Here is a 12,411-nt window from a genome sequence, read left to right on the forward strand (position 1 = left end):
TTCTTGCACTACGGTCTAGTCCTCTGCAGCCTCAGCTCACCCCTGTTCTTCTTTGCTCTCCCTGGCTCCTCCTCAGCACCTGCTTTTGTGCCTGCTCTGTGGAAGAGCATGTCATACATGGTCCGTGACAGCCTGCAACCCCCTGAATGAGGGCACTGCTACCAGCACTCTACTCCCCTCCCTGCAGAACCCACTGCGATTCCTAACTACACTCTCATTTGAATGTGACGTCTTCCTAAGGACAAGGATGTTGGGTGGTCATTGGCCATGATGAGCATACACCCCTCATGCCCAGAGTGGTGCTAGACGCACAGAGAATCTGTAGTAAGATGGATGGATGGATGGATGGATGGATGGATGGATGGATGGATGGATATTTTGTTATGAGTTAGGTTACTTTGTGGAAACTGTTTACAACACAGGCTTTTGGATAGACAACAGATGAGAGAGGACGTCTGTTCCTGGGTCCTCTCTTTGGGCTCTTTCAAGGCACACCCTACGTCAGATGATGTGCTAATTCATCAGCCATTACCCAGTGTAGCCAATTATCTCTGCCAGATCCACTTTCCAAATGGGAAAGCAGAGGTTAAGTGACTCACTCAGACCACTTAACTGTGGAACGAGTGGCCATTTGTATCTGGTTTCTAAGGCCGTTCTAACACCACCCCCCAAGGGGACAATGGAGGCATGACAGGTGTTGGGATCCTTACTGATGGAGACAGAAGGATAGGAGAAAACCGAGTGTGAGCCCTGATGCTGAGGAGCTGATAAGGAGACAAGACGATGCCAGATCCTGGCAGAGCGTGTATGGACATGGCCAATGGAACTGAACTGGATGTCTAGGGTCCATGAAAACTAGAAGTCCCAGCTGGAGTGGAAGGGGACTGCTCAGTTCAGAGAGGGGATCCAGGCTATGAGTAACTCAGCCTCCAGGTTCAGTGAAACCTAGAACAGTTGCACAAACATGATCCCAAGTCAGGCTGGCAAGATGGCTCAGTGGGTAATGGTACTCACTGCCAGGCCTAACGACCTGAGTTCAATCCCTAGAACCACAAGTTGGAAGGAGAAAAACTAACTCCTACAAGTTGTCCTCCGACCTCTGCATGCACAGCATGACATACATGTACACATGTACACACACACAGAGACACATACAGACACCTATATCCATCATACATACATGCACAAACACACATATATACACTAACATATACACACATATACACACAAGCACACACAAACACACACATGCATTACATACATACACACAAACATACTCAAATACACACATACATACTCAACTACACACACACATACATGCACGCACAAACACACATATATACACTAACATACACACACATATACATACAAACACACATAAACGCACGTGCATTACATACAATACACACAAACACATGCATGCATGAATATACATATACATAAATATACATGCAAACACATATACACAAATACACACATACATGCACAGAGATACATACATACACATATATACACAAACACACACACACATACACACATACATACATACACACGTAAAAACACACACACATACATACACACATACATACACACGTAAAAACACACACACACACACACACACAAATATTTTAATGTTTTAAATGAAAGAAAAAAACGTAGAAAATTCCCACAGGAAATACCTACTGTTTGTTGCCCACATCCATTCCCCTCAACCCTCAGTCTTTGGAAATTAAGAAATTTCCCTGGGAAATGAACCCCACAGAAGCCACACACCAAGCTGCAGGAGCACAGGGTTTTCCTCGTTGGAGAACATCAGAGCCTGGGAAACTGGCCTGCCGTAAATGCTCACTGGGACGTGGCTTCCTGCCTAATACAACCATCCGACCTTCGGTAGCAACAGCCACCATTCATATGCTGCTGCTGTGCACTGGGCTCCCCCCTTGAATGCCTGGGGTGAGTTATTAGGTTGGGCCCTTGAAACAGTTCCTCTGTGGTGATGTATAAAGAGTCAGTGAGTCAAGGCCGGCTGGTACTCGCTCCCTCTCCCTAACTTCCATCCATGCCCACAAGGTCTGCCATGTTATGACCTTTCCTGGCTCGGGGGCCTCCTCTGATTCTGCTTACAGAGCGTATGCTATCACACACCCCCCATGCTGTTCCCACCTTCATCCTCTTCTGCTTTTTTCTTCTTTGATGAGTCTTTTCCCAGCTCTGCTCCTGCTCCCCCTTCAGATATGATTAATCCTCCCCCACAGCCCAGCAAGACTTCCCTCAAGGGTCCCCTACTTGTGCTGGACCTTCCTTTCTTGGTTCCTACAGTAATGCCCCTTTGTCACTGCTGTCATCCTATATTTGATGTAAATGACGTCAAATCTCCTCTAACTAGAGTGACATTATCTGAGGACAGACCCTTGTCATATCTGCCTGGACTTAGCTCACTGGCCAATACACAGCAGGTCTCAGTGTTTGTTAGAGGATAAATGGGGTGGGTGGGTGGTGGGTGAGATGGATTGATGAGTAAGTTGGTGGATGGATGAATAGTAAGGTAAGATGAATGGATGCATGGATGCATGGGTAGATAGATGGGTAGGTGGGTGGATGGATGAACATGGATGGATGGATGGTTGGATAGATGGATGGATGGATGGATGGATGGATGGATGGATGGATGGATATGTGGGTACATGGATGCATGATGTATGGATGTATGGAAGGATGGACGAATGGATGGATGGATGGACAGATGGATGGACAGATGGACGAATGGATAGATGGATGGACAGATGGACAGACAGATGGACAGGTGGATGCATGGATGGACGGATGGATGGATGGATGGATGGATGGATGGATGGATGGGCAGATGGACGGATGGATGGATAGGTTGGATAGATGAATTGGTGGATGGATTAGATGCATGAATGCATGGATGGATTGGTAGATGAATGGATGGATGATGGATGGATGAATGGATATGTAGGCATACATTTTTCACAACCTATTTTAATAAGGGTTCAACCTCCCCTCTAGCCCACCACCTACCAGAGGTAGTGGAAAAGAAAGGGTATTAGGATATGGGAGAAGTGGACCTGTTTAGAAATAGTTCTTTGGGGCGATTCCAACCTTCATTGTTCTCAGTCCAGTCAACTAGCAAATACCAAACATGAATCAGCAGCTACAGTTCAGTCTACTCAGCAGACACCACACATGAATCAGCAAGGACAGTTTAATCCAGAAGAAACCGTGAGGCTCACAAATTGGCCTAAGTCTGAGGAAGCGGCAAGAAGCCACAGAAATCTCACGAGTTCTTTAATGAGTTTCTCTCTATGAAGTCACCACAAAAGAAGCTCAGGACACAATATAAGGCAAACCAATACATGCATGTCCTCAGCAGAGATTAGTGTGAGGCAGACAGAGCAAGGCAAATCAATGCTGGAGCTCCTACTGTCTGTGGGGTCATATTTATATTCTCTCTAAACATTACTCTTCCTTTCACGTGCTTGCTGTAGCAAAACATCCTTTTGCCTGTGTCTGCTTCCGAAAAACATCGTTTCATGTCTCCTTTGTAAAACATCCTTTTTGCTATCTGCCAGTCATTTCATATAACTAACTTTCAAAAAAATCCAGAAATCTCCACTTCAGGGATGAATGATGAGAGACCGGCTGATGAGTGGTGGGTGAGTGAGTGGATAGATAGTGAGAGACTAATTAGTGGGTACAGGGATAGATGGATGGAAGGTGAGGTAGACCGATGAGTAGATGAATGGGGTGGATGATAGATGGAGAGGGGAATGGATTTATAGATTACATGTAAATGAATAGATAAATGAGTACTGAGTATTGGTTGGAAAGATGGTAGGGCATGGTCAGAAAGATGACCAGGGTAGATGGAGGAGTCTACAAGGAAGATAGAGGTTGTGATTTGATAGAGAACGTGAAGTTGTAAGCTAACACAGCCTCTCCTGCCCCCACCTCAGCCTCCTCCTCCTGCTGTGCTCTTCTCCCGCAGCTTTTCCTGAACCCTGTGAGCTTGGAGGGGGCATATTCCCTTATCTTGGCGATCAAGAGGAACCCCAAATCCAGGATGGAAGACCTTGACATTTCTGTAAGTGATCAAATCCCAGTCACTTGCACCCGGCACAGGCTAGTTACCATTCTGTCGCCAGTACTACCAGTGCCACCAGTTGTGTCCTTCCCAAGATATAAGCACCCAAGGGTGTCAGTGAGAAAAAACAAAAAAGAGAGGTGGGTGACTGCAGAACAGAATGTGTACACTGCCCAAATCAGTAATAAATGGACTGAGTCTCAACAAAAACCCTTTATCTTTTTTTGTAAGGATTTTGTCATATTAGGTCAGGACCCACCCTAATGACATCATTCACCCCAACAATGAAATTCCAATCAATGATGTCATTTTGTCCAGATGACATCATTTCGCCCCAATGGTTTGATTATCTCTAGCAAAGAGCCAATTTCCAGATGAGGGCTAAGACTTCGAACCTGCTTAGCATAGTGGTGCATGCCTCTAATCCTTTGGGGGAAGAGGCAGGTGGATCTCTGTGAGTTCAAGGCCAGCTTGGTCTACAGAGTGAGATCTAGGACAGACAAGTGAGACCCAGTCTCAAAAACAAAACAAAAAGGACTTCAAGTCCCCTTGGGTGTGTTCTATTGGCTGCTGTTGCTGTGATGGATGTACTACTCTGACAAAAAGCGAGGAGAGAAAGGTTTGTTCCAGGTCACAGTTCAGTGTAGCAGAGAAGTCACACCAGCAGGAGCAGTTGGTCACATCACACCCACAGTCAAGAGCAGAGAGGAATGACCGAGGGCATGTTTGGTGCTTGGCTGGCCCTCTCTCCTCTTACATAGCCAAGACTCCCAAATCAAGGAACGGTCTGGTCTCTCCACATCAATTAAGCCATGCCTACAAGCCAACCTGAACAAGCCAATAATCCCTCCTTCAGATTCTCAGGTGGTGGCAGGTTGACATTTAAAACTTACCATCATATGGCTCAGCGGTTGAGAGCACTGACTGCTCTTCCAGAGGTCCTGAGTTCAAATCCCAGCAACCACATGGTGGCTCACAACCATCTGTAATGAGATCTGAAGCCCTCTTCTGATATGTCTGAAGACAGCTACAGTATACTTATATATAATAAATAAAATCTTTTAAAAAAAAATAAATAAAACTTACCATCATGAGGACAAGAGCACAAACTCAGTCAGTAGCACATACTTTCCTGAGTTTGCCACTTTACCTACAAGGAAATCAGAAGCAGAGCCATTAGGTCATTTGCCCAGGACCCATTAGCAAACTAGAAACACCTAGGTGTAAGCCAGGGCCCTGCCGCCTCCTCTAGTGAAGGTAGTGATGTGAGAATCCCTTTCCTTCCCTAAAGTTTCTCAATGGTGTTTTGTAAGATTACCCTGATGCTTTCTGTGATCTGAGTCATGACGCTTTGAATATCCGAAGTTAAATGCCTCTCCTCTGGATGGCGCTGATACTCTTCAGTTCCCTTGCTCCCTCACCCAACTCTCCCTGCTCCTCCTACTCCCCAGTCTTTCTCCTCAGAAACCCACACTCATACTATAGCTATAACTACACCAGGATACAAAACCCTTGGCCCCCACCCACACTGCCCCAGCATCCCAGCCACAATCAGATTTCATAGTCATTTGCCCACCTGACCTGGGCAGGTAGGAAGCATGAACCCAGGCTTGGTACACTTGAGAGAACTGTAGAAATGCATTTCTTAGGGCTTAGACGGCACCTTAGATGATACACGGGTCTATGAGCCACGGCTTAACTGCTGTTAAACAAGCCTGCCACAGCCAGTAGACTGAGTTAGCCAGTTAGTGTCTTTTCTCATGCTGTGATGAAATGTTTGGAACCAGTATTTTATAAAGAAAGGATTCCTGTTTAGTTCACATTGCCGAAGGCTGAATGACCCAGTAGCATGGCAGCAGCTCTGGTGAGGGCCCTCTTGATCACCTTACCCTACGGCAGATGACATCATAATGGTCTTGCATATGGGAAGGAAGGGATGCTGCATGGAGAGGCAGGAAGCCAAGACTTGGTGTTATGTGCTTTTTAATTTTACTTTTAGTTTGTTTTGGTTTTTGATGTGTGTGTGTGTGCGCGCGCGCGCGTGTGTGTGTGTTGAGACAGGGTTTCTCTGTATAGAACTGGGTATCTTGGAACTTGCTCTGTAGACAAGATGGGCCTCAAACTCAGAGATCTGCCTGCTTCTGCCTGCCTCTGCCTCCCAATAGCTGGGATTAAAGGTATGTGCCACTACCACCTGGCCTGACAACCCTTGAACTAACAGGTCCCCTGAGTACGATGCCTGTTCCTATGAGGATGGCAACCCCCGTGTCCCAGTCTCCTTCCACTTGGCTCCCCCCTGAAAGGTCCCACTACTCCTCACACTGCCACCCTGGGCACGAAGGTCCTAAGCTCTTGTCAACAATGGTCCTATAATTCTAAATGGAATCCCAGCTATGTAGATGCTCCTGGGACCAGGGTCTGCAAAACCTTCAGCCCTTAAACATAAGTTCAGTCCTTTGGAAGGGCAAGAGGGATTCAGAATCATCTCTGAATAAACCGAGGGTCATAGCAGATAGAGAGCACGCTGGATCGCTCTTCCAAAGCGCACGCATTCTCCAGGTCCTCTGACTTCTTCCAAAAGGGTAGTTTCTTGTTCACTGTGGGCCATAGCTGGATGGCCAGCATCAGGGATCCTGGGTACCAGCTCTGAGTGACGACATCCATCAAATGTGGGCACTTACAGTTACCATCTCAGAGAAAGCTGAGTTGACTGCATGTGTGTGTGTGTGTATACATTTATATTTAAATATTTTATACATATTTGTATTTAATATAATAAAAATAAATATTACACACACATATATATATATATTTTTTTTTTAACCTGTGAAACCTACAAGTCAAGTCACAAGATACATAACACCAGATCAGTGCTGAAGATGTAGCTAAGTTTGGTAGACTGCTTGTCTTACATACACGAAGCCTTGGATTCTGGGCCTAGCACCCCCATAAAACTGGTCGTAACGACACATGCCTGGAATTTCAGCACTTGGGGTGTGAAGACAGGAAGATTACCATGAGTGACTTTTATGAATCGGTCATGAGGTAGAAAACACCAGCCACGCCAGTTCAGAAGCAGAACAAACCAGAGAGGACCAAAGTGCCTGAACTTGGGTTGGCAGGGAGGGACAGGGACTCTGGTCATCAGGCAAATGGCTTGATGACAGCACCCCCATTGTGGCTCTTTTCTTCCTGCTGCAGAACGTACTGGTTTCAGAGCAGTTCGTCAAAGTCTTGGATGGAGTCTGTGCCATTCACCCTCAGTTAGATGTGGTATACAAGGGATTGCAGGGTCTCTCCACCAAGAAAAACGTCTCCCTGGAGACCAACCCCATAAAGCTGATCCAGGTGAGCCCTGCCTCCCCTCCCCCCTTAGAGCCTCAGAAAGCCCTGGAGGAAGCTGCCACGTGACCCAAAATCATCCATCCAGCACTAGCTCTCTCTGAGTGTCTATGTGAGCCTCTCTTGCTTGCTTGCTTGCTTGCTTTTTATGGTTTGGTTTTGTTTTGTTTTTGAGACAGGGTTTCTCTATGTAGCCCTGGCTGTCCTGGTACTTATTCTGTAGATCAGGTTGGCCTTGAACTCAAAGAGATCCACCTGACTCTGCCTCCCAGTGCGGGGATTAAAGGTGTGCACCACCACTGCCTGGCTCTATGTATTCTAATAAGGTTCTTTGACATGAAGACCTGAAATATTTCCCAACATATTGGGTCCCTGGATACTGCTTTTCACCCCAGTAGAGGCAAGTGCTGAGATCTGGTGGAAGTAGGGAATGGAAGCACAGGATGGAGTCCACTACTTAAGGTCTGCGTTTTACTAATGTGCCAACAAAGGCAGTTACCAAGGCCTTCTGTGCCTCGGTATTTACACCTGTAAAATGGAAACAGAGTAGAAGGGTGTCTGTGAAAGACCAAATTACTTAATAGGTAACGCCGGGATCTAACAAATGCCTACTGCTTGCAGCTTCTTTCTGAGTCTGGATGCTGAATCAGTCCATGCTTAACAGGGTCCTTTCTTAAAACACACCTGGCTTGACTCCTTTCTTAGACTGTGCCCAGAAAAATTACAGCAAATAGGAATAATCATGAAGTTTTAGGAACCTAGTGAATGTTGAAACCAAAAGTAGCATTGTAATCTGCGTAAGGGCTTTCTCAGATGTGGCTGTGCCTCCACTGGCTGCCACTTGGGAGTGCTGTGCAAATGCAGTCCCTGTGGGAACGTCCCACCCAGGCTGCCTCTGGCCTCTGGTTGGTCTGCTCTGTGCCTCAGTTTCCAAAACTAAATCTAAAAAGGTCATGCGTGAAAACTATTCCATGCAAGCTTCTACAGGATGAAAGGCATGGGGTTAGTTCAGGAAGGAGAGGACTCCATGGGAACTAGCAGTAACTGGAAGCTGGGTGCAGACTGAGAACCCCACCCCTTGCTTTAAAGACTACAGAGCTAGTGACGAGTGACATGGGCAGGCAGCAGCTGAAGACTCGGCCAGACTGGCAGACCTCGCGTGGTGGCTCAGTTCTGCAGTCACGGTACTCAGGATACCTGTCTGGACTTCAGAGTGGGCTCGAGGCCAGCCTGGACAACTTAATGAGACCCAGTCTCAAAATGCTAAGTAGAAAGGGGGCCATCTAGGTGCAGAGCTCGGTGGTGATGAGTTTGTTTAACGTCTGTGAAGTCCCAGGTTCAAACCCTAACATTGCAAAGAGAAGAAAAAGAAAGAAAGAAAGAAAGAAAGAAAGAAAGAAAGAAAGAAAGAAAGAAAGAAAGAAAGAAAGAAAGGAAGGAAGGAAGGAAGGAAGGAAGGAAGGAAGGAAGGAAGAAAGAGTGAATCTTCAGGTAGAAAGCAAGTAAGATGTCAGTGTAAACTCTAGTTGAGAAGAGGCAACCATGTGGGTGGAAAGATGGGACAGATTCAGTAATGACCAAAAGATAATGTCACAGGAGAAGTATTACATAATCAACAGTGGCCACAAGTTTCATCAGAATCCGAATTATAGACGCCACGGGATGGGCAAAGAGAAAAGGAAGATTTCCTGACAGAGGTGAGGCTTGGGGAAGGCCCCAGAAGAATCGGAAGCATTAGAGTGAGCATCGAAGATGGTTCTAGAAAGATGATTTCTGCCATCAGAGCAGGGATGAGTGTAGGCTGCTTTCAGGGAAACTGGGTTGGGGGAGGGGAGCAAACCATGTGAGTCCAGCTGAGGAACCCTGGGACTCCAGACTCGTAATGAAGCCTGAAAGGCAAAGCTGGCCAGAAAGCCTGGGCCAGATGTGGTATCCTCGAGCTAGCGGTTTGATTCCATCTGGCATAGGGAGCCACCCACCGGAACCGTTTAGCCACTGAAGGGATGAGCATCCACCAGGACCTGACCTTTCGGACAATGGGTAGTGACACCGAAGGATGTAAATGAAAATACTACTGTTAAAGTTTCCAAGCAAAGCACTTCTCCCTGTGAACATTGGTGGGAAACTGAAAACCCTAGGAGCGTGCCTAGAGCCCATCTAAGCAATCACGCTGCAGGACCGTGGTTTAGTCATGTGATCTTTCCGGCTGAAAGAAGCCCCACCCCCCATCCACAGAGTACCAACTGCGGGAGTTATTAACAGAGACCGTTTCAAGGCCGAATCACAGACTTAGCTCTGGTCACCACCCACACTCCTGGGATACAGGGGCAGCCTAGCAGCTTTGGTTGGTGTCCCTCTATGAAGTCAGGGAGTGAACAGAATGAGTAGAGGCTTGGTTGGAATGGGGTGAGGTTGCTGGTTCCCAGGAACCAGCATCACTCCACTGCCTGCACTTGGTACTTGCCTAAAGCAGTGGCTAACGCAGATGCCTCAAGCAGGAGTTGCCTTCTCCCATTCTCCAGGCATTTCTGGGCTCAGAAGTTTGGGTCAACCTTTGGGGAACAAGCGGGGAGGTGTGATCACTGTAATAAAACCTGGTGTTTACTCCTCATGTCTCCCACTTCCCTCAGAACTATACAGACCAAAACAAGATCCCATTAGTGGAGTTCTTCAAGAGCTTGAATCCTTCTGGATTAATGACCATGCCTGTGGGAGACTTCCGGAAAGCCATAATCCAGGTATGCTGATTGCCAGACTCTGGGTAGTGTGAGGTGGACGATGGACAAGCAGGCGTGTGCTTGCATTATTTCACAGTGCTCTCACAGCCCTCGTTCACCTAAACTCAGAGGGAAACTCAACAACCCCCTTAACTCCCTGCTCAGATCTCTGTCATGTGACCCAATGCTGCTCCTCACCACAGATGCACACGTACATCTCAGAGGCCTCTCCCCGTTGCATCTGGCTCCTAGGAAGAGAAAGAGAGATTGGGAGAAAAGACTCCCGTAGCTCCCACATTCTGCCATTAGCCCCACCAGCCTACCTAATCCTCCACATTCTCTCTTACCAATACAGTGAATAGAATGGGACTACTGGAGGTCTCCTGAAATGTATTCATGAAGGAATCACGGTGACAGCACCCTGGGAAAGCCTCGGGCCTAGGAGAACCATCTAGGGACCTGAGCAGAGACGAATGCTTAGTTTCTAGGCCCATAGAGCAAGAGGGCTAGGTAGCTAGGAGCCAAAATGTCCTCCACATGGTGAAGAGTACAGTTCCAGTCCACCTCAGCAGGCCACTCAGCACATCTGCTCCTTAGCCCCTTCTCCGTCCCCAGAAGCTGAGGTCCTCTGGAGGCAGGGTAATGCCATACAAAGTGACTGCCTCCAGTAACTCCCTGTGGTAAGCGTAGCCACCTCTGAGCCCTCCGCCCGCTACCAGTGGTCCCAAGAGGAGCGAGGCATTGTGTGGGTCTCTGGGTGTGAAGGAGCAAAGGCCTCCAAAACTCATTATATCCACTCTCTCAGCAAACCAATATTCCCATCAACCGGTACCAGGCGAGGGAGCTGATAAAGAAGCTGGAAGAAAAGAATGGTATGGTGAACTTCAGGTGAGCATGGCCCTCAGTCCTTTCCCCTGCTTGCCGACGTGCCCTGGAGCACCCCATCTGTGTTCCGTGAGATACAGGACACTACCTACAATATATCAGATGCCTCGTCCCAGGTGCCCCCACTAGGCCCCAGAGTTCACCTTCCCTCTTATCCTTAGTTCACTTATGTAGAAAGACTTGAGCAAGACACTGGGACCCATGCCCAAGAAACTCCAGCCCACACGACAAAGGGACAATGCTCAGGACTCCAAGGTGAGAACAGAAACTACTAGGGGAGGTGTACAGGGGCCAGAAGGGGCCATCATGTGGCACTGCTTCTGCTAGGGTCTGGTAAGATGGGTAGATACACGTGCCACATTTCCATTAGAGAGGTTGAATACAACTTGTGGGGGTCATCGCTCCCGTGATATGGATTCTGGGGATCAAATCCAGGTTATCTGGCTCCCAGTTACAGCAGTTGGCTGCTGAGCCGTCTCCCTGGCCTTTAGGGGTCTGTGTGTCTGTGTCTGTGTCTGTGTCTGTGTCTGTGCTTGTGTCTGTGTCTGTGTGTGTTGCTATGTGTGTGTGTGTTGCTGTGTGTGTGTGTGTGTGTTGCTATGTGTGTGTGTGTGTGTGTGTGTGTGTGTGTATGGTGCTCACCAACTGGCTAGACAGGCTTCCCATCCTAGCTCTAGCACGAATGCACACTGGCTTCTCTGTGGATATCAGGGATCCGAACTCAGGTCCTCATGCTTGCACTGCAGACACCTCATCGTCTCCCCAGCCCAGCACTCATTGTATTTTCTTACCTTTCAAAGTGGTTTTAAAAGCCTGAAAGTCACAGCAGCTGGTCAGCCCTGAAGAGAAGTGCCAATAAAAGAAGTCCTGGCAAGTCGTGTGGCTATGAGGAGACTAAACCAAAGGCCAGATGGAAAGATGCCATGACCAGAGCTAAGTGTGAGCAAATAAAATCTGGCTTGATTCTGGACATCTTGGTGCCGCCAAAGTTGTTCTCTTCAGTGGGGGGACACTCCGAGTGACGTGGAAACTTAAGGGGCCTTTGGAAAGTCAGTTGTGTTGGATGGTGTTTTGCCGGGGCAAACACGTGAAGGAACGTTTCACTGAAGCTGACACAGGTGGGAAAGGCTAAGGCAGACTCGCGAAGGCACATTTCGCTGAAGCAGACACAGGAGAGAGGATGTTCTGCTAAAGCAAGCACGTGAAAGGACACAGAGGTATTGGTCTGCCTTGCTTTGTGTAATTGAACTGCATTTGTCGAGACTCCGTAGGAAAAAAACTTGACAAAAAACTTCTGGTGATGTGCTGCAGTTTCTTGCCACTTCTACGGACTCGGGCTGATTGACAGAGTTTTGTCGGCTG

At 47.6% G+C, this 12,411-nt stretch overlaps 1 protein-coding gene across 2 annotated transcripts in view; it reads left to right on the forward strand.

Moving 5' to 3' along the window:
* Lrrc74a (leucine rich repeat containing 74A) overlaps positions 1-12,018 on the forward strand; it is a 30,119-nt gene extending 18,101 nt beyond the window's left edge. Inside the window, exons 10-14 of one of the 2 annotated variants that reach the window (XM_032908788.1) lie at positions 4,010-4,105; positions 7,307-7,453; positions 10,078-10,185; positions 10,970-11,052; positions 11,850-12,018. In XM_032908788.1, the coding sequence (XP_032764679.1) occupies positions 4,010-4,105; positions 7,307-7,453; positions 10,078-10,185; positions 10,970-11,052; positions 11,850-11,892 (477 nt within the window). In that variant the 3' untranslated portion in view covers positions 11,893-12,018. Of the gene's footprint in view, positions 1-4,009; positions 4,106-7,306; positions 7,454-10,077; positions 10,186-10,969; positions 11,053-11,210; positions 11,224-11,849 lie in introns of those variants that run through there. The other variant, XM_032908789.1, reaches the window with a different exon arrangement.
* Positions 12,019-12,411: the final 393 nt, after the last annotated feature.

Source organism: Rattus rattus, chromosome 7 (genome assembly GCF_011064425.1).
Source record: "Rattus rattus isolate New Zealand chromosome 7, Rrattus_CSIRO_v1, whole genome shotgun sequence".
Lineage (NCBI taxonomy): Eukaryota > Metazoa > Chordata > Mammalia > Rodentia > Muridae > Rattus > Rattus rattus.